This window comes from Pseudochaenichthys georgianus, chromosome 23 (assembly GCF_902827115.2).
Source record: "Pseudochaenichthys georgianus chromosome 23, fPseGeo1.2, whole genome shotgun sequence".
NCBI classification, from domain to species: domain Eukaryota; kingdom Metazoa; phylum Chordata; class Actinopteri; order Perciformes; family Channichthyidae; genus Pseudochaenichthys; species Pseudochaenichthys georgianus.
The window spans coordinates 7824654-7843636 of NC_047525.1; the positions used below are offsets into that span (position 1 = coordinate 7824654).

The 18983-nt window shown below is 41.7% G+C and overlaps 1 protein-coding gene across 3 annotated transcripts in view; it reads right to left on the reverse strand.

The window, feature by feature from the left end:
- Positions 1–3304: 3304 nt before the first annotated feature.
- Positions 3305–18983, reverse strand: part of atp2b1a (ATPase plasma membrane Ca2+ transporting 1a) — a 43336-nt gene continuing 27657 nt past the window's right edge. Inside the window, exons 6-22 of one of the 3 annotated variants that reach the window (XM_034074886.2) lie at positions 18078–18239; positions 17510–17548; positions 15197–15349; positions 14852–15066; positions 14201–14443; positions 13212–13453; positions 12553–12790; positions 10438–10617; positions 10255–10342; positions 10051–10157; positions 9713–9904; positions 8667–8880; positions 8365–8576; positions 8097–8204; positions 7115–7303; positions 6462–6551; positions 3305–3963 (exon numbers count right to left, since the gene is read on the reverse strand). In XM_034074886.2, coding sequence (XP_033930777.1) covers positions 3562–3963; positions 6462–6551; positions 7115–7303; positions 8097–8204; positions 8365–8576; positions 8667–8880; positions 9713–9904; positions 10051–10157; positions 10255–10342; positions 10438–10617; positions 12553–12790; positions 13212–13453; positions 14201–14443; positions 14852–15066; positions 15197–15349; positions 17510–17548; positions 18078–18239 — 3074 coding nt within the window. In that variant the 3' untranslated portion in view covers positions 3305–3561. Of the gene's footprint in view, positions 3964–5148; positions 5205–6461; positions 6552–7114; positions 7304–8096; positions 8205–8364; positions 8577–8666; positions 8881–9712; positions 9905–10050; positions 10158–10254; positions 10343–10437; positions 10618–12552; positions 12791–13211; positions 13454–14200; positions 14444–14851; positions 15067–15196; positions 15350–17509; positions 17549–18077; positions 18240–18983 lie in introns of all 3 variants that reach the window. The other 2 variants (XM_034074888.2, XM_034074887.2) reach the window with 2 other exon arrangements.

Here is an 18983-nt window from a genome sequence, read left to right on the forward strand (position 1 = left end):
TAGCTGACTCCTGCAGTGCATATTCTGTCTGGAGGGTAATGGACAGCGGCTGTTTGCAACAAGCAACAAACCGTGCGCGGGCACGCATGTGCCTATAGGTGTGCTCTAGTACTTTAACAAATAGCACTACTCATGGAGTACACAGAGAACACTACACTCATGGATGTACAGTAGCCTACACAGAGAACACTACACTCATGGATGTACAGTAGCCTACACAGAGAACACTACACTCATGGATGTACAGTAGCCTACACAGAGAACACTACACTCATGGATAATCCGCCAACGCAGCAGTCTGCACGGATACAATTTGGGTTCAATTAATCAGATGAGAACTGCCAACAAAATATTTTTGCAAAATAGCTTGAAAATTATTGTATAAATCCCCGTAGGGACTCCATACATTTATACTATATTTTTGTATCAGCACATTTTTTAGATATTTTTTATAATAATCAAAATCTACAATATATATTTTTTTGGATCAGAATTATTTGAATTAAAAAAAGACATGAGATTAAATAATTCCAGCCATTATTTACAATGTAAATAATCTGACAGAAAGCTCTCTAGTTTACGTATTAGAATATATTAGAAGGTAAATTCACACTATATTTAACAGTGATTTGTCAGCTTTGTCCATTAGCTGATGATGATAATGAGTCAATTAAACAGTTACTTTATTGTGTGAAAATCACTCTCACAAAAGCCAGAGATGTTAGCTTGCAGAAATGTAGACGACCACATTTTAATGCATGACTCCACTCCATAAATACTGCATGGGAAATGAAAAACATGGCCCTGCAATTAGGCTAAATACATTTTTTATTTTTAAAAACCATACACATTACTCGACAAGTTTCAAATGTAAATCCAATCACGATATCCATTTAAAATGCTCAAGATAAACAGACATGAAGTACTTTTATTTCCAAATGTTAAAAGATAAAAAAATAATCCATAAAACAGATGGAAAAACATTCATTCCCACTACAGGAAGAAGCTACAGAACAAACTCCTCATGTGGATTACGCTTGCCTTTTCAATTTCTCACGTTGTATGCAATCCCAGCTGCTATTTTATCATCTGTAAAAGATATCAATCTAAGTGTTTCCTCAGAGAACGTTGTGATTTAACATCTCCACGTCCTGTCCACGGCCCTCCAGGTGGAGACGGCCAGCCGGCAGCAGGACAATCTGCAGCCTGCTGGCCCAGCTCCTGTGTGGGTGACAAGCACCGTCCCAAACATTTCATTAAGCGTGGTAATATACAAACTAAAGAGGCCTGTTCTCTTTCACACCGATTGCACCCTGAGATGAATATTCCAGAACAACACACATTTTAGTGGCCAAAACCCTCCCCATATAACGTGATTGGTGTCAAATCATCCAAAATTGGTTTAGTACGATGAAAGGTATCATCGGTATTGTCATAAAAATACAAAGGTATACGTTTTATTATAATTTGTATCAAAATTGTTTCCCCCAAGGAACGCTATGAAATAAAGTACCCTGTGCAGATAGATACCAGTGTATGCCTAGTCTTTATTCTTGAAAAATGCACATGTCCAATTCTTTAGCGTTTCCAGTACATCAGGTGTCAAAAATATTTTACAAACAAACCAAATGCAGCAACATTAATCCATGTTGAAAGGAGTCTTATGGACAGGGTTTAAATAAATTAAAAAAAAGACGCCTTCCCCCCCGTTTTTAAATGTCAACAAACCAGAACTCGGAGTTAAATTAAGTTTTTCCTAAGGCATGACTCAAAAGATTGATGAAATATGAAAATAATTCACTTGCTTTTTTTTTTTAACCAAGACATTTTTTTGCTATCTAAATACACAAAGTCTGAAGTTAAAAAGGTTCTTTTGTTATAGATTCCTTTTAAATTAAATATTTCCTCTATGCCTGAGTCAACAAATGTTAATATTGTACATTGGCAGGGGGGTATGTTTGCTGAGATAGACAAAAAGTAAAAATGAAATGCACTGGTTTAAAACAAACAAAAACCAAAGATAACTAGGGACCATATTTACCAAGCATCCAGAGAGAGCGAATGATTCACAACTGGCCCAGAAGCATCAGAATGCAGCGGATTGGTCCTACGCTTAGCTGTAGGAGTAACAGTGTTTATCTGAGGAGTTACCTGCAGGCGGGAAATGCATCGTCTCAATTGTTTTTGTAGCCAAGGCACATTCAAGTTTAGTGTAAGTGAAGAATAAATAGGAGCACTTGCTGAATACAGCAATACTTTGAACAAAAAGGTGATTTTAGTAGTGTTTTATGAGCTGTGGATAAAATCAATGTTAGCCTTGCATGCATAAATTGGTCACACACCCGAGATTTCCCTGCATCAAATCTTTTAAATCTAACTACTACAAGAAGACATTTTACTTTACGGTGCAGTGAGTAAAACAAAACAAATCTAAAGAACTTCTACTTCCTGCTGAAGCGACTGCAGGAGGTTAATAACTTCATTTCCGACTGCGAGGTAAGACTTTGTTTCAGCATGATATTGGTGTCAGTCTGAGATGCTTGCTAAAGATGGGCCCAGATATCCTCTTAACTCCCTTTAATGAGTGAAATTTTAACATGTGGAAATCCTTGAACACAAAAGAATGAATGAAAAGAGAATCCAGAACTCCAGAAGGTTTTGTGCACATGAAAACTATCGAAGAAATGGAAGAATATTTATAGCAATGTTAGTGGACAGAGGCCCGAATTGTCTTTCCCGTCGCGTCTCCTGTGAAAACTCCTCCAACCGTGGACCTCTTTTCTATACAAGCCTTAGTGTTTATCGGTTTGGCTAGAAGGTTCTACATGTATCTACAAATATATAACAAATAAAACTTGCAGGCAAAAATAGTTAAGTTTCAATAGAAACACCCTTTTTTTCCTGAAAATACAGCAGTATCTGAAATAATCCTCTCATTCATTTTATATTCTGTCTCAGTTCTCTGCATCATACATCAGGAAGCTCTTTTGCCTACAAACAGAAAAAAAGTATCTACAAACTTTGTAAACAGACCTGCTTTTTCCAAAAACATAAATAACTCAAAATATTAACAGCCAATGGAGCAGAAATAAGTTTTGAATGAGCAAGGGCCAAAGAGATAAATATACAACACCATTCAGATAAAAGAGAAGCGTAAAGGTTCTTTCAGAATTCTTACAGACTTCAAGCCAGGAGGAGCACCCCCCCTTCTCAATTCAATAATAATAATAATAGAATAATAAAAACAGGTCACTTTCAATCTGAGTTTATAATCACCCCTTGAAAAAAAAGTGACCAAGGAGGAGGGGGGGGGGGGGGGGGGGTGGAGATAGAGTCCTTGTGTTGCAGCGGGGTAATAATAAGAACAACAAAAAGAAGACCAAAGCATCCACACCAAGCCGTACATCCCTCTGAATGTTTGCTGTTCTGAGTCCAGCCAGCTCACACACGCTCTCCTTCTAGCCCTTCGCCTCTCTCTCCAAGTGTTCGTCGTTCCTGTTGTCTGCGTGGAGCTCCTCGTGGCGGGTAGACGGGTGGTGGAGACACGTGGCGGGGGTCAGATCAAAGGGAGGTCTCCAGGCTGTGTAGGGGGCTCCCCGGGGCCGAGGGGGTTCCTGATTTGGGGCCCTCTGGGAGGAGGTGGTTACCGCTCTCCACAGCGTTATTGTTCTGGTTTGGGGAGGGAGAGACCGGCGTGGTGGGGATGACGGTGGGTGCGATGGTGGTGTGGGAGGGTGTGGGTGAGGGCGGCGTGGGCGTGGTGTTGCGGGGGCTGGAGGAGTTGCGCTTGGTAGGAGCGTCGTCCTCCGCGTCGGTGTCATCTATGAGGGGAATATGGGGCTCAGAGTCCTCTATCCGGAACTCGGGGTGGTTCATGAAGTTGTGGATGGATGACCGCGAGTCGGGCTTATCCTGCCCGTCATAGAGGGAGATGGAGCTGCGGAATGCATTCACCACCCGGATCTGGAGGGAGGGGGAAGCGACAGGGAACACACCGTCAGTCACAATCAGTACGGATGTTTGTGCGTTTTAAATTTGGATAACATAAAAAAGTGAAGGGCGCAGGTTTTCTTGGGTCAATAAGAGGTGAGTTTTAGGGGCAACAAATTCTGTGAGGGGGAGAACTCTCGTGCAGGTGTGCAGTTATGTCCAGTTGTTTAAATTCACAACTTGTAATAGCAGCTAACTTTAAGTTGGCTGCCTAATATTTGCCTTCAAACCACCGAAAATGTAATGAGGAGCAGCCTATGTTCTTCAGTTCGGTTCATTTGCCAATATACCAAAACATAAATGTAAAAATGTCTCAGAATTTACATTTCTGATGGACAGAAATGATGCTAATGCTAATCAAGTATAAGCACGAGCTAGACTTTAGCCATGACTCTAAGGAAAGTGTTTCTGAAGAATAGAAACCTCGAGTTCCATTCAGTAGAAATAAAACTGATACCTGACTGTAAGCTTGTAAAAATAGATATTATTCAAATCCATTATGGAAATCCTCCAATGTTTTGGGAAGGGTCAATCCAATGTCAAACCAAATGCAATGTATGTTTTTGTTTTGGTGAGTTCAGTTGCAAGATGTCACAAAACACTTGGTGTCTGATTAATCAAAATGCAAAAAGGAAACTAAGAGACAAGAGGGATGTTGTTCTCTAGACAAGAACACATCCGAAGAGAAGAGAGGACAGAGGCTGGACACAAGAGTTTACTTTTGTTGGACATGCTTCGGAAAGAGTTGGGAGAGAAAAAAGGCAGGAAGAACAAACGAAAAGAAAGTGACAGAGAAAGAGACAGAAAGAAGGACAGACAGAGAGACAATGTGAATAGACAGAAAGAAAGACAGTTAAAAACAGACCGGGGAATAGAGGCATAATGAAAGACGGAAATAAAGAGACAGAGGAAAGAAGAGACAAAGGAAAGAGACAGAAACGGAAGGACAGGAAAGAGAGGCAGAGGACAGAGACAGGAAGAAAGAGACGGAGACAGAAAGAAGGAAGGGGTGGTCAGTTACAGCTTATGTTTGTGGGGTAAAAACAAAAAGCTGCGGCAGCCAAGCTACAAGCTGGTTTACGTGTCAAAAACAGCACAAAGAGAAAAACTCACAAACGAGACCAGAGAACTTTGAACCCATGCAGAGCGTGGCGCTACCTTGTGTTCAATGGTAGTAAACCTTTGAGTATAGCCCATGACACATTTCACAGAATCTAAAGAAGAATATGTGGGGAGTCAGTGGAATTCATTCTATTCAGGCAACACATTGCCAGGTGGACACATACTGACAACAAACAAGTATTCAACAAGGAAAAAGACTTTGAGAAACTCAAGGAGAAACCGGAAAGGAAAAGTTCAGAGTTTAGAATGGAGGCAGGATCAGGGGATTCCACCTGAGACAGAGATCTGAACATTACTTAAATTGCATATTTTCCGACATGCCATGGGGGGAAAAACAGTAGAACTAGTGTGAATGTATCTGGGAAAGTCCCACGTTTTGACATTCAAGGGGCAAAGACATTTGTTCCACACTCGGGACATCTGTTAGACATTTAAGATCCAGGCTGGTCAGAAGGTCTTGCCTAGGAAGATCTGAAAGAGAAAAATAGTCACCAGCCACACGGTTGTTGGAGCACGGCCTTTGGAAATACCATCATCAAATGATCCGTGTCCGCTCTCTATGTGGTGATGTTTCATGCAGAAAAGGGCTGCCAGATCTTACATAACTATACGCATCCAATAAACTGTCATATAAGCTGCAGCTGCTGGTCCACTACAGGGTGCTATTGGAGCCTCTCCCTTGCCACCCCCTATCTTTTTCATGGCCACAGCTGGAGGAGAAAAGCTCATTATTTCACTGACTGACAAGACATCCACTGACACTCGGATACACTTTCTCACAGGAGGTCCCCATCTATGGTTTTTGGCCGTGATCATGGGCATATACTCAAAACATTTACCCAACTAGGGACTAGCGAGCTGCGACACAGACCCATGGGTGCTACAGAGGAACAGAGCACACGGGGGGAAGCTGCAGGCAAACCTGGTGACAGTCAATCCAGAATACACATCACCCCCCCTGCCCTTCCCAACCTATGCCATTTCTAGGACTGAAGCGGAAGCAGAACAGAAAACATGATGACACAGAGATAACACTTTGACACTAGAAGCGACCTGGTTACATACATATATATACAGCAATGTTATCGAAGCAATATGGAAGATGTCTTGTTGGTATCTTTTTGACATTACATGACATTTGAGGCATGAGAGAGTAAAAGTGTCAACGTTAGGTGAGAAGAAGAGTGGAGGAGGAAGATGTTAGAAAAACAGAAGAGATAAAAAAAGTCTCATGCACTAGAGGGGAACACGCACTCACACCCCACAGTGGCAGAAGCGGTGTTGGCGGCAGTGGCAGTAGTGGTAGTAGTGGATAAGGCTACATGTGTAGGGCTAGAAACATTGGTTACATCGTGCTGTTGTTGGCTGGAGTTGGAGGCCTGCCGCCTTAGAGCCCCCTGAAAGGAAGTTCCACTCTGGAACGCACTCACTACATCCATCTGCAAAGAATCAGACAGCGTGACAGGAGAAAAGCCCAGAGGAAATAAAACAACACAGCCAGAGGAGAGTGAAAAATAAAGAAAAGGCACCAGCAACAATAGAAAACATAACTTGGAAATTTGATTTAGGCATCATAGTTCAAAGAGAGAGAGAGTAAAGGGGGGCGCTGGGTTTAAAGGCACTGATCGGAGGGAGCTCTGACCTCTCTTTCACTCTTTTCTCCGTAGAATCCATCCATATTTCCAGTGAATATAGCAATGCCACTACGCTTTGAACATTCAGCCGTTTTATCGTGCTTCCAATCCAATCGCTTCTCATCAGTACCTTCAAACTTGTCGTGTTTTAGCAGATTCAGAACGAGTCAGAAATAGCCCAGAAGCAAAACAGAAAATAAGAGGAAAGGCTTTTGTTTAAGGGCACAAGCCATTCTTTAAGAATGGCGAGAAAGAGAACATCGATTTTAAGCTGGAAGAGTAATAGAGAGTTAAAGGGTTTATGGCTTTTGATTCCCTTGGACTTTGGGGGTGTTGGTTGTGGTACAGGGGGGTCTGTGGATGGTTACCTGAGTCTGGATGCGGTTGAGGCCTCTGAACCAGAGGATCTGGCCTCGACGGAGCTCCCGCTCTGCGTGGTCGATCTCATCGTTGTCGTCCAGCTCGTCCAGCTCCTCGTCCGGGATCTCATCCTTCTGGGTGCCATGGCCCGCTGATTTCAAGAATTTTAAGCGGCTGGTAGGTATCGAGGAGATGACCTGGAACACATGAGTATTTACATGAGCAGCACTGACTTGTGAAAATGTCAAACTCCTCCGATTGGCATTTAATTACGAGCTACGTTTCATCAGAGACATTAAACAGCCGGTGACCCTGAAAATGTCTGCCAGGCTCCATGGCAACGACAGCTGTACGTCATCTGGGTTTGCTCCGTGTCCAAGCTCATCCCACAGTGAGGTGACAGGCTTATAAATAAACACATTTTTGTAACAAAGCTAATAAAAAGGGGGATAATGATGTTCTAAGTTATGCTAACAAATTATTTCATTATGGTACAACAAATATAGACCAGAAATAATAATAAACTAAACATTTCAGTAATTGTTAAGCAAAAGTGCTGAAAATGATTAGATCTCTGATTTCAGCTTCTATCATGATTATTATATAATGTGTGTATATATATATATATATATATATAGTTGTTTTGGTCACAGGAAAAGATACCATGAATAAAAAGGTATATTAAGTATATAATAAGTAATAAAAAGACATTCATTTCATTTGACAGTTCAGATTGATCTAAATAAAATTGAAGATGGGCTGAAGCTATGTACAGAGAAGTATAACTACAACAGATTATATTTAAAATGAAAATATTCATTTTGAATTTGGGAGTTTACCCATCTCTTTAATAGAGTACAACATACTGTTGCATTTATCTGCCACCATTAGACACCCATTACACCAACTCCACCACAGGGGGGCAGTGTCATACCATTGTTTCTCTCTGGCAAACTGACGGTGAAGCTCAGTTGTATAGTCACTTCATACCTGTCCCCATAGCAGAGAGCCAAAGCCTAAGAAAGTGCACCATAGCCAGTGGTCGAGGCTCAGAGCCACGCAGCTGAACGGCTTCCCACCAAACTGCACTATGACGATCTGGAGAAGCAGGAAGAGGCGGAATCCATTAGAGAGCAATCTTTGAGATTCACATTTAGAGGTTGCAAGTCTCAGGGACTGATCATGTTTTGTTGCAGTATGAGTCACCAAGCAGAATTACTAAAAAATATATAAGCCGAAATATGCCTGTGTACTTTACCTGGATAATGAAGGTACCAAAGACAATACTACAGAAGATGAGGTTGTTGAAGATGCCTTCAAAGACATTCCTTTCACCATGGATTTTGCGGGCATTGATCTCGTTGAAAAGCTGCATCAGTACAAAGGTATTGAAGACAATGGTGTAGTGTTCAGAGGGTCCAGCGTGGAGCGGTGCATTCCTGCCGCTGTCGATATCAAAGATTTTCTCTCCTACAGGAGCAGTCAGAGACAATGTGTTCAAATAAACGGACGGATTTACACAACAAGTCCACATGCTGTGCACCCTGGATGGGTTCTTACCGGCAAAGAGCAGAGTGAAGATGGTGATTAGCTGGAACACTCCCTGACCCAGGATGTTCTTCATCATGGTGCGGGAGATGAGAGGCTTGTTGCGGCCATATGGCTTCCTAAGCAGCAGGGCTTCTGTAGGGGGCTCCGTGGCCAGGGCAAGTGAAGCAAAAGTGTCCATGATGAGGTTGACCCATAACATCTGGACTGCTTTCAGTGGAGAGTCCTGGAGGCAGAGAGAGGCATCACATTATGTTGAGAAGGGGGGAGAGAGGGAGGAATGAACTGGAATTACTTCCTCTCGGTTGAATGCCTCCGCCTACCAGTCCAGCTGCAGTTTATAGCCATGTCCGTGCAAAATGTCATCACTTCATCATTTTATCCTATTTGAAATGTGTGTGAAATTGTCTTAATTAGCACATGCGTTTTGAGTGAAGCCCACAAACTTGATCTTTGACCATCAAATTATGTTTAATAACATTCAAATAATCCATCTATCAGTCACACATAGGATCAAATCTCTAACCCCATGGAAATACGACGCATAAATTAAATAGATTTTAACTGACGTGAACCAAATAGCAATGTATGCCCTTGTCTGCAGCACAACCGTCAGTTACTTGGTTTCCGTACACAAATGCAAATGGTATAACTGATGAAGGTTTATTGCCACAGGGCAGGCTTGTTATGGAAATTAAGACTATTTCTGGGGAATATATTGAATATTTAAGATAGATCTGCAATCTTCTGGCTGAGATACAAAAGATGATATTTAAATCACTGCATTAGGCTGCAGTGCCCAGCTTATCTTGACTACCAAACAGAGACAAAATTAAAGTCATTTCACATGCACAAAATAGAGACAACATTTTGCCACTTTGATGGTGTAAAATAAAAATCACGTCACACCCTGTGTTTCCCCTCAGATGTCCTAGCTGGATCTTCACAAGGTCATATTTTCACTCCGTTAAAGTGTGAACCAGTGAAGAAACGTTTAGGTCAACCACCTTCATGCTAGAGACCAATGCGTTTTCTTTTATATTAACTCTGGTGCTGACCTGTGTGATGCAGGCTCCTGTGAATGCTACGATGACAGCCACCACGTTGACAGTTAGCTGAAACTGGAGGAACTTGGAGATGCTGTCGTAGACGTTGCGCCCCCACATGACGGCCTTGACGATGCTGGAGAAATTGTCGTCAGTCAGGATGATGTCAGAGGCCTCCTTAGCTACATCTGTGCCGGCAATACCCTGGAGACAAAGAAAGATGATGCTCAAGAATCTGCCTGCATCTGATCACAATATATAAACATTCCAATATAACCAATAACTGTAATGTTAGCATCTTCAAGTAATAGATCCTCTTTTTAAGTCTTATTAAAGATAGCAAAACTCACCATGGCAAAGCCAACATCAGCTTTCTTCAAGGCGGGACCATCATTGGTACCATCTCCTGTCACAGCTACTACTTGTCTTTTTTCTAACACTGTACTGTCAATAATACCTAGATAAAAGTATAACATACATTTTCAGAATAATCCTTGAAAACAACAAACCAGTAACAGCAAAACATTTAGCTCAGACCAGAATAACCGATGTACCTTTCACTAGGGTGTGTTTGTCTGTGGGGGAAGAGCGTGCCAGTACTCGTAGTTTGGGCCAGATCTTGTCAATGCGCTCTTGTTCGATCTAGAAACATGAGAAAATAGAATCCTGATAGAATCCCAAAAGCAGCATTTTCAACTGTCAATTTTGAGGTCAAGTAATTTGCTGCCGAGGCCCACCTCTCCTTTCTCATTGCGTATCCTTCGGTTGAACTCTTTTCCCTCTATGCAGATGAAGTCGTCTCCGGGCAGTAGGATGCCACACTTGGTGGCGATGGCTCGAGCTGTGTTGATGTTGTCCCCAGTCACCATCCGCACTGTGATACCGGCGCGCTGGCATTTCTTGATGGCATCTGGGACCTGCAGGAAAGTGGAAACACAATGAACGAGTAATGCATGTTTAATGCATGTTTTGCATATCACAATGATATTAAAATTATTAAATTTCAGGTTTTGTGAATCGGTCATTGGATCTACGGATCTATACGCAGCCATCATCTTATTTTCTAGGTTTTGTGAGGTTTAAATTCATATAGTGACTATATGCTGCAGTCTCAATGCTTGTAGTAAGCTCCCTTCAAACCACAAGCAAATCTTTCCAGCACACGTTGTGTGTATACCACCTGCCCAGCAAAAACTGGCAAAAAGCCAAAACAAATGAGAAGGACTGAAGAAGATCATCTAGCAAGAGCTAATGACCCAGTTCCAGGGCTCTCGACTAACTTTTTTCACCATCCTCCCGGAACCGTCCCGAAATTAATGTGGACCGTCCCGAATTTAAAATATTAGTTTTTCTACATTGTCATTAGTTAAAATCATTCAAAGTGACCTTTAACATAAATAAAACATCATACAAATCATTAGATGATAATTCATCAACCTTATTGTGCCCCAACTATTTGGAACAAACTGCCTAAATCGTGCACGTCCGCCGAAACACTTCCTATTTTTAAATCCCGACTAAAAACGCACCTATTTGCCGCTGCTTTTAATTGAGCTGCCCATACTCACACGACAGTATGCCTTTTCAGTTATGTATTCTGTACCTGCTGTGTTGATTTATTTTATTTATTTCATGACCTTTGCTTATTATGCCTGTTCTTAAATGCCTTTTTAATAATGTATTTGTGCTGTATTTCTTAAATGTCGTTTGCTTTTAATCTGTAAAGCACTTTGAATCGCCACGTGCTGAAAAGTGCTATAGAAATAAAATTGCCTTGTCTTTTTATTTGAGTAAATCATTCAATCACATAAACAAAGTCCAAATATATTTAAAAAAACACAACGAGAAAGTTACTCTAATATTGAATCCAATCAAGTCCCATCCAATTAACAACAAATCCAACACACTGTCCTGAAGACAGAACCCAGAGTAACGTGCTGTCAGTTTCATTTTCATCGCCGTTCGTAGAGTTAGCAGCGTATTTCATTTTAACTCGTCCCAAATTCTCCCCAAAATTATTTTGTATCCTCCCCGACCCTATTTTTTTCGGCGACGGGACGAAGGGACGTCCTTACGCTCGAGCCCTGCCCAGTTCCATTTCGAACCTCCATTTAGTTGTCTCACTGTGGAACCACTCCCTCAAAAGCCTCAATATCATTATCTAAAATGGCTGATGCAGTATCTTCTGTCAGTCAATTGTCTTGCTTTACTCCGAAAGCCTGAGTGCTAAACAGCACACAAGAGCAAGCTAACCCATTAAGCTGCCAGGATGCTTCATCAGAAGTGCTTTCCTGATGGTCAAATAGCTCTGGAACCCCCCCGTTCCCTCCCTCCCACACCTTTCTGCGGTGTAACGGAGGAGTAAAAAGGTTCCTGTAACTTAACAAGACAGGAACTCATAACCGTTGGCCATCTGTGCGGAGGTTAGAAAGGCATAAGAGTTTGTTCTTCTCTCTGTAGCTTTCTGTTTTTAATCTCAACACAGAGCAAATTCCATCAGTGTGTGCAACACTACATATGCCTTCCAGGAAAGAATGAAAAGGAAGCCCAATATTTAAATAACGTTGCATCTCACACACTCTCTATGACGACTGGCTTTTACGCAGACTCTTTGGATCAGGTATAAACAACTTTGCTTCCTGATATAGCCGGATAACACTGTAGTTTAATCTAGAAATGTCCAGCATAACTGGATCCAAGGGCATAAAGTGCTAGCACATTGAATACAAGTGATGAAGATAACTGTTCAACTTATTAAAGCAAAGCCTTTTCATGTATGAAATTACGTTCTCTCCGTTTAAATTAGAACAAGTGTTATGTCCCCTCTTGCTGATGTGTGTGAAGCCACTAACCTCGGGTCTCACGGGGTCTTCAATGCCCACCACGCTGAGGCAGGTCAGTCCACTGAGAATATCATTCTCATTGTCCCAGTCAGGCTCCCCCTCAGAGACAGGGAAGTCTCTGTATGCCAGGCATATGGTCCTCAGGCCCTCTGAGGCCATGGGCTCGATCACTTTCTTCACCATGTCGTCTCTGTCCCGTGGGCGGAACACCTTGGACTCACCATTTGCCGTCATGACTTTATAGCACCTGAAGGAGACGAAAGTTGAGAAATGTTGATTAAGGAGGAGAGGACAAAGAGGTTGAATGGTTAACTGTGGTAGTAAGTAGTCCCTCTAAGCACCCCTGTGGGTTAAAAAGAAGCCTGCTTGGTTAAGAGGCTTACAGAGTTGTTACAGGCTCATTTTCTGAGCGCCTGTTTTTAAGTCGCAAAGTAAGGGGCTTGGGTGGGATGCACTTGAACTTCTTAGCTGCTTAAGACATTACACATCATTTACTGCGAAGACTGGCCAGCTAAAACAAGTACAAATAAATCTATGGAATCATTCTTATGGAAAACACTGGTCATACTTCATATACATTAGTGCATGTCTTTTCAGTAATATAATTCCAACAGAAGACAGATATTAACGTAAACCCTAAAATGCCAAGATAAAAAAATGTTTCTTACTTTTTTAGGAGAATTTCTGAGGCCCCTTTGCTGAACATACGGAAGCTGCCATCAGCCATTTTCAACACGGTGCTCATGGACTTGCGGACCGAGTTAAAGGTGTAGACTTTGTAGAGTTTCTCCTCAGGGATCTCGTTGCGTATGGTCTGGTAGTCGCGCTTCAAGTCATTGGAAAAACCAAGCAAGGAACATTCAGTCTTGTTACCAACTTGCCGTGGCAGGCCGCCTTCTTTCTCTGGAGGCTGAGAGAAAAGGTAGAAGACAGTTGGTATTTGCTAAAGCCAAATAGGACACTGCAATAGGGCTGTACCAAATAGTTAAAAACATTCATAACGCTATTAATCATATCCAAAAACAATATTAAAAGTGTATTGGTACCAGGTATTTCTGCACAGTTGTGGATAAAGATGACATCAATATATTAATGTTATAGATCTCAGCTGTGCAAGACTCTTGCAAACCAAACATTTATGTTGGCCATGAGGGGTATTGCAATAGGTCGCCATTGTCAGTATGTGCGTCTGTGTATTGTGTTTGTTCAAACGGTGTATGACTGATGATATGTGTATGTCTCTTAATGTCCACTATGTTTGTATATGTACATGTATGCGGAACTGCAGGACAGAGTCCAGAACAAATGTCCTTACGGGGACAATAAAGTATATCGTATCGTATTTACAATATTGCCAAAATGTCAAAAAGTAAACATCTATTGAAAAAACATAGATGTCACTATTTCCGAAATGCCCTATTTTTTTCCATGTGAAATATTATACTTCAATCTATATTTGTATGCATTAAAAAAATTTAATGTTTTTCTGCAGCACAAACAAATTTAATTTATCTTTTCCTTTTGAGGATAATGATGTCATAAACATTTAAAAAAAAAACCTCAACATTAGCTTAAAATGTAAACGACATTTGGTACAGCTCTATAAGACAATATTCATGGGGGCATAATGTTTTAGAATACATTTGGTCAGACCTACCATGATCTTAGTAGTGTATGCGCAGTTGACAGCGATGCCCAGAATTAGAATGTCTAGAATGGAGGAGGGGATGTTCTCTGGCTCAGGGACCTTCTTGTAGTGCTTCTCCCCGATGAAGGCTTGCACCACAGTCATGCGGTTCATGGTGAGTGTTCCTGTTTTGTCAGAGCAGATGGCGGTAGCATTGCCCATAGTCTCACAGGCATCCAAATGCCTTACTAGGTTGTTGTCTTTCATCATTTTCTGTAGAAAACAATACATCCAATGATTAAACAACTTAATTCAGCATGACTAGGGGAAAATGTATCTGAACCAGAGGTGGCGCAAGACTTTTTCACTGCTCGTCATTTTGACGGACAGGATCGTAACATTTCCGTCAAAATCCATTATTATTATATGTCTACTCTGTACACGACTGATTTTTCCAGAACATAACTTTAACTTGAGTGACAACATTTATTTGTAAAGGCTGCAAGATTTAAAAGATGAAGCCCTCTGTTGGCTAACAGATTCAGCACAGGGATCATAGCTTGGCTTTAGGGTATCAAATGGCCAAGTCTCCTTGTCTAACAGCCTGGCCTGCTAGCTTTAATAGGCTAAAGTGTAAGCAGGTCAGCACTGGCCACAGGTCACTTGGCTAGCAAACTTTACCTTAACAGAGTATGCCAGGGAGATTGTTACAGCCAGAGGCAGGCCTTCGGGAACAGCAACCACCAGGACAGTGACGCCAATGATGAAGAATTTCACGAAGAACTGAATGTAAATGGGTGTGCAGTCCTTGACCCAAGGAAGATTCTGGATCCAGAAGGTGTCTACTACAAACAGCACCACCAGGATGATGACAGTGATGGCAGACATAACCAGTCCTGAGGAGAATACGAGACAAGGAAGATAGAGATTGACCGATCGAATTTTGGATGTGCAAAACCAAATGGCAGACAATCAGGAGACACAAAGCTACGTAGCATGTTTGCCGGAATCCAAGGTTTTTCTCACCTGCTTTTCCAATCTGTACGGCTAGCTTGGTCAGTTTTCCCTGGAGAACAGACTTCTCTTTCTTCGACGTGTTGGATTTCTTCCTCTCCTCTGCATCAGCTTCCTCACTGTTCAGGGGCTGCATTTCCATCGCAGCACCATCCTGTGCTTTAGCTGCAGCAAAGGACAAGAACTATTTAAAAACTACCTGGCAGTTACACCTTACCGCCGTTTCATTTTAGTGTTGTAAATTCTTATGTGTTCAATGTCTACATGCCAGTCCACATATTCATTTGAAAACGTTTTTGGTTTAAACGGTGTCCCAGCACTTTGTCCATCAGATGTATTTGTCTTATCTGGAACACATTACTGACCAAATTCATATTCATTATATATTCATTAGAAATTCAAATATTCAAGAAGATACCAGGATTTGTGTCTTTCAGTCGTGACAAATCGGCATAACCCAAAGAACACATAGGAGATGCAATCTGTAATCAGGCACCACATGAAGCCTCTTTAGATTTGCCTATTTGCTTACATTTGCATGAACTGAGGTAAAAACGCTGCTGTTACACCAGTGAATGAATAAACTGTAGGAAGTCAAATAACACAGACTTCAGTTATTTGATTATCTAATTTAGCTGCCAACTACTCACAGCAAGTTGCTTCAGAACAGCATTACAAGAAGCATCATGAAAAACACTATATTTAAAGATAATAGATTAAATCAAGAGCGACTGCCAAGAGCAAAATGGATGTCAAATTATCATGTTTTTTTGTTGCTTTCCTTTTATCTATGGAACTTGGGAAATGTCACTGCAATTATGTTTGCCGTGGTCTGACCGCACAGTAATTAGCTGGAAGATTTGGTAGAGTAATTAGCATACTCCCACCTTTAGAGATTTAAAGAACAGGTTAACTAGCAAATAGCATTCAGATCTGTCGGAGGAATTCAATCCTCCTTCGACAGCAACTCCTGTGGCCAGTTACATTCCCTTAAATCTCTTTCATCTCTTCCCCAACATCCCTCCGGACCCCCCTCCCTTGCACAAAGAACTGACAGGAATCCCAAACCCACGTCTAACCAGGTAACCTTGGAAACGCAAAGCCTCTAATGGCAGAGGAGGGAGGAGAGGCAGCCGGCAGGCCAGCAGGGGCAGGTCTCTGCGTGTCACTCCTCATGATAAAATCATTAGCTCTGCCGGGCACTGGCGCTAGAACTGCTGCTGAAGGACAACTGACACATTTCCATTCTCCTCTTAATATCATTACTATCTGGGTGTCAATTCTGCAACGTTGCTTTGTATGAGCAGATGCAGTCCTTTTCCAATTGCTCTATGCTTAAAGCTCTTTTTTACTATGGCGTAGACAGTAGTATTGTGTGTGGATGTATGCAGCAGGAAGAGGAGGGGCATTAACGCTGGGCTACTGCAGCTGCTGTGGACTGTGGCTTGTTCTGCTCTTACATGGCCTGTGTAATCTCAGTCTAAAGGATTACTGTTGATTCCTGGCAGGCAGAGGGAATCTGTGCACCAGGGACTAGCGCCAGGGTTGTGGTCACAGACCCAAGCAAACTGATCATAGTGTCCCAGCCCGAGAACACAAGCCCAGCTAGTTGGCTGAGCCACCACTAAACAGCCTTATCATCCTTGTTGTAAGGCGGAAAATCCTTACAGTTTGACTCTAAATTGTTCAGATTGGTACATCAATATAGATCAAATTGTGGGGGCCTGAGGAAAAGTCCGAGAGAGAACGATGGGTGGGAAAGCAGATGTTCTGGCTCCAGAATTGTTGCATGGCTTTAATCTCCTCATCACTAATCGCTATAACTGGATTCAGTAGCACCTGCTGCTCAAAGCCCAATGTGCCAGGCAAGGCAGCACAATGGATAGGCAAGAACAGCCAGTACCAAGTGTAAACGGGGACATGCAAGAATGTGCAACTCCTCATTACTTGCAAAAAAAAATACACTGCAGCAAACTATTAAGTTTGCTGCAGTGTATTTTTTTTTTCTAATACAAATTGATGCTTTGACCTACATCGCTGTTAAATGTAAAGAGGAAAAAGGCAAAAAACTTCAAATGTAGATGCTAATCTGTAAGGATAATATATGGTTGTAATAGAGTGTGTGTGTGTGTGTGTGTGTGTGTGTGTGTGTGTGTGTGTGTGTGTGTGTGTGTGTGTGTGTGTGTGTGTGTGTGTGTGTGTGTGTGTGTGTGTGTGTGTGTGTGTGTGTGTGTGTGTGTGTGTGTGTGTGTGTGTGTGTGTGTGTGTGTGTGTGTGTGTGTGTGTGTGTGTGTGTGTGTGTGTGTGTGTGTGTGTGTAACTTACCTTTCTTACGATTCTCCGCCGCTCCCTCCTGCTTCTTGTCTGTTACAAAATAATACATTGTATGCTAAGTAAAAACAAACTGCTGAACAATACACAGTATCTGCACTTTAAACTACTATTGTAACCTAGCATGCTTGTATATTATGTATATATCTATTTTTGTGATTCAAAATTGCCGCAACAAAAAAAAACGCTGCTGTGATTTTATTAAATAATACAACCACTTTGAGTGTTAACTTGGGTTGTTGGAAATCATTTTCAAATATTTGTTCAGATTAAATCGATAATAAAAATCATTTGAAGTGAGTTAATCTCCTACAATCCAGCCCTGGATCTCAAACCTGCTGCTGTGCTTCTAAAAAGGCACATCTAACTTGTGAAACAATCTTTTGTTCTTAGTCCACATGCAACTTTGTTAAGTCAGCTACTCTTTTCACACTGGCCTGCTGCTTTCAATATAAAACATTCTGAATGCAAGATGAGGAAATCTTTATACGAGATGCAAACTGTAGGTACAAAATGTAAATATCTATTCAAATGTGAACAACAGAACAGTTGGGATACTAACTTTTTCTCTGTTTCTTCTTCTCCTCTTTTTCCTTTTTCTTTTCTTCTTCTTCTTCCTCATCATCCTCGGCGCTCCCAAGTAAAGTGAAGATAATTCCAGTTTGAGAGTTGACCCCTATAGCCGTAACCAACATTTTCCCTGAGCCTTCCATTACATGGGTGCCTTTGGACAGAGGAGGAAAATAAAACGTCAATAAGGAAGGGAGGGGAAGGGTAAGTAAAGAATCTGACTAAATGATTCTTTACTTGGGCGGGCTGCCCAGGTTTATTATCTTATCCGTCCGCGAGCACGACGCCATCTATTAACTAGTGGACAATGAGCCCTCGCTCTATGCCTCCTGTACCTGTTCGCTCTGCTATCGCGTGAAGGGTCTGCTAACAAGCGACCAACAGAAAGGGAGACCTTACTTACACACTGCTTTTTCAGAGCAGTGTGTGCATCAGAACAGTGTGTGCCCGGCTACCACCACAAGTATATTTCAGATCTGTTGGAAACACTGTTTTGCAGCTCTAACGCTGACTAATTATATCTGTAACTTGACCTTATCATTTTGGTTCAAACTAAATGCTGAGCTGGATTTCTTTGCTTTCTGAGAATGTGGTATAAGCAGCTTTTAAGTGGCCATCTACACACAAGGAGAAACTTAATGCCGGTTTTCAATTGGCGGCAATAAATACAAAGGAATGGTGCGTTTGCAAGTAAAAAGACAAAGAAACACAATCACTGCTGCGAAAATCCTCCAAATCGTTATTCAACAGCCTTTAATCAAAAGCCAATTGTCAGTGTGAGCGAAATTAATGAATCTGAAAGGCTACAAAAGGGTTTCTCTAGAGATCTCTGGGTCTCCATCCCTCTCTGACGACAGTAACATCTTATTGATTTCAACAAGCAAAACAAGCTTAAGTC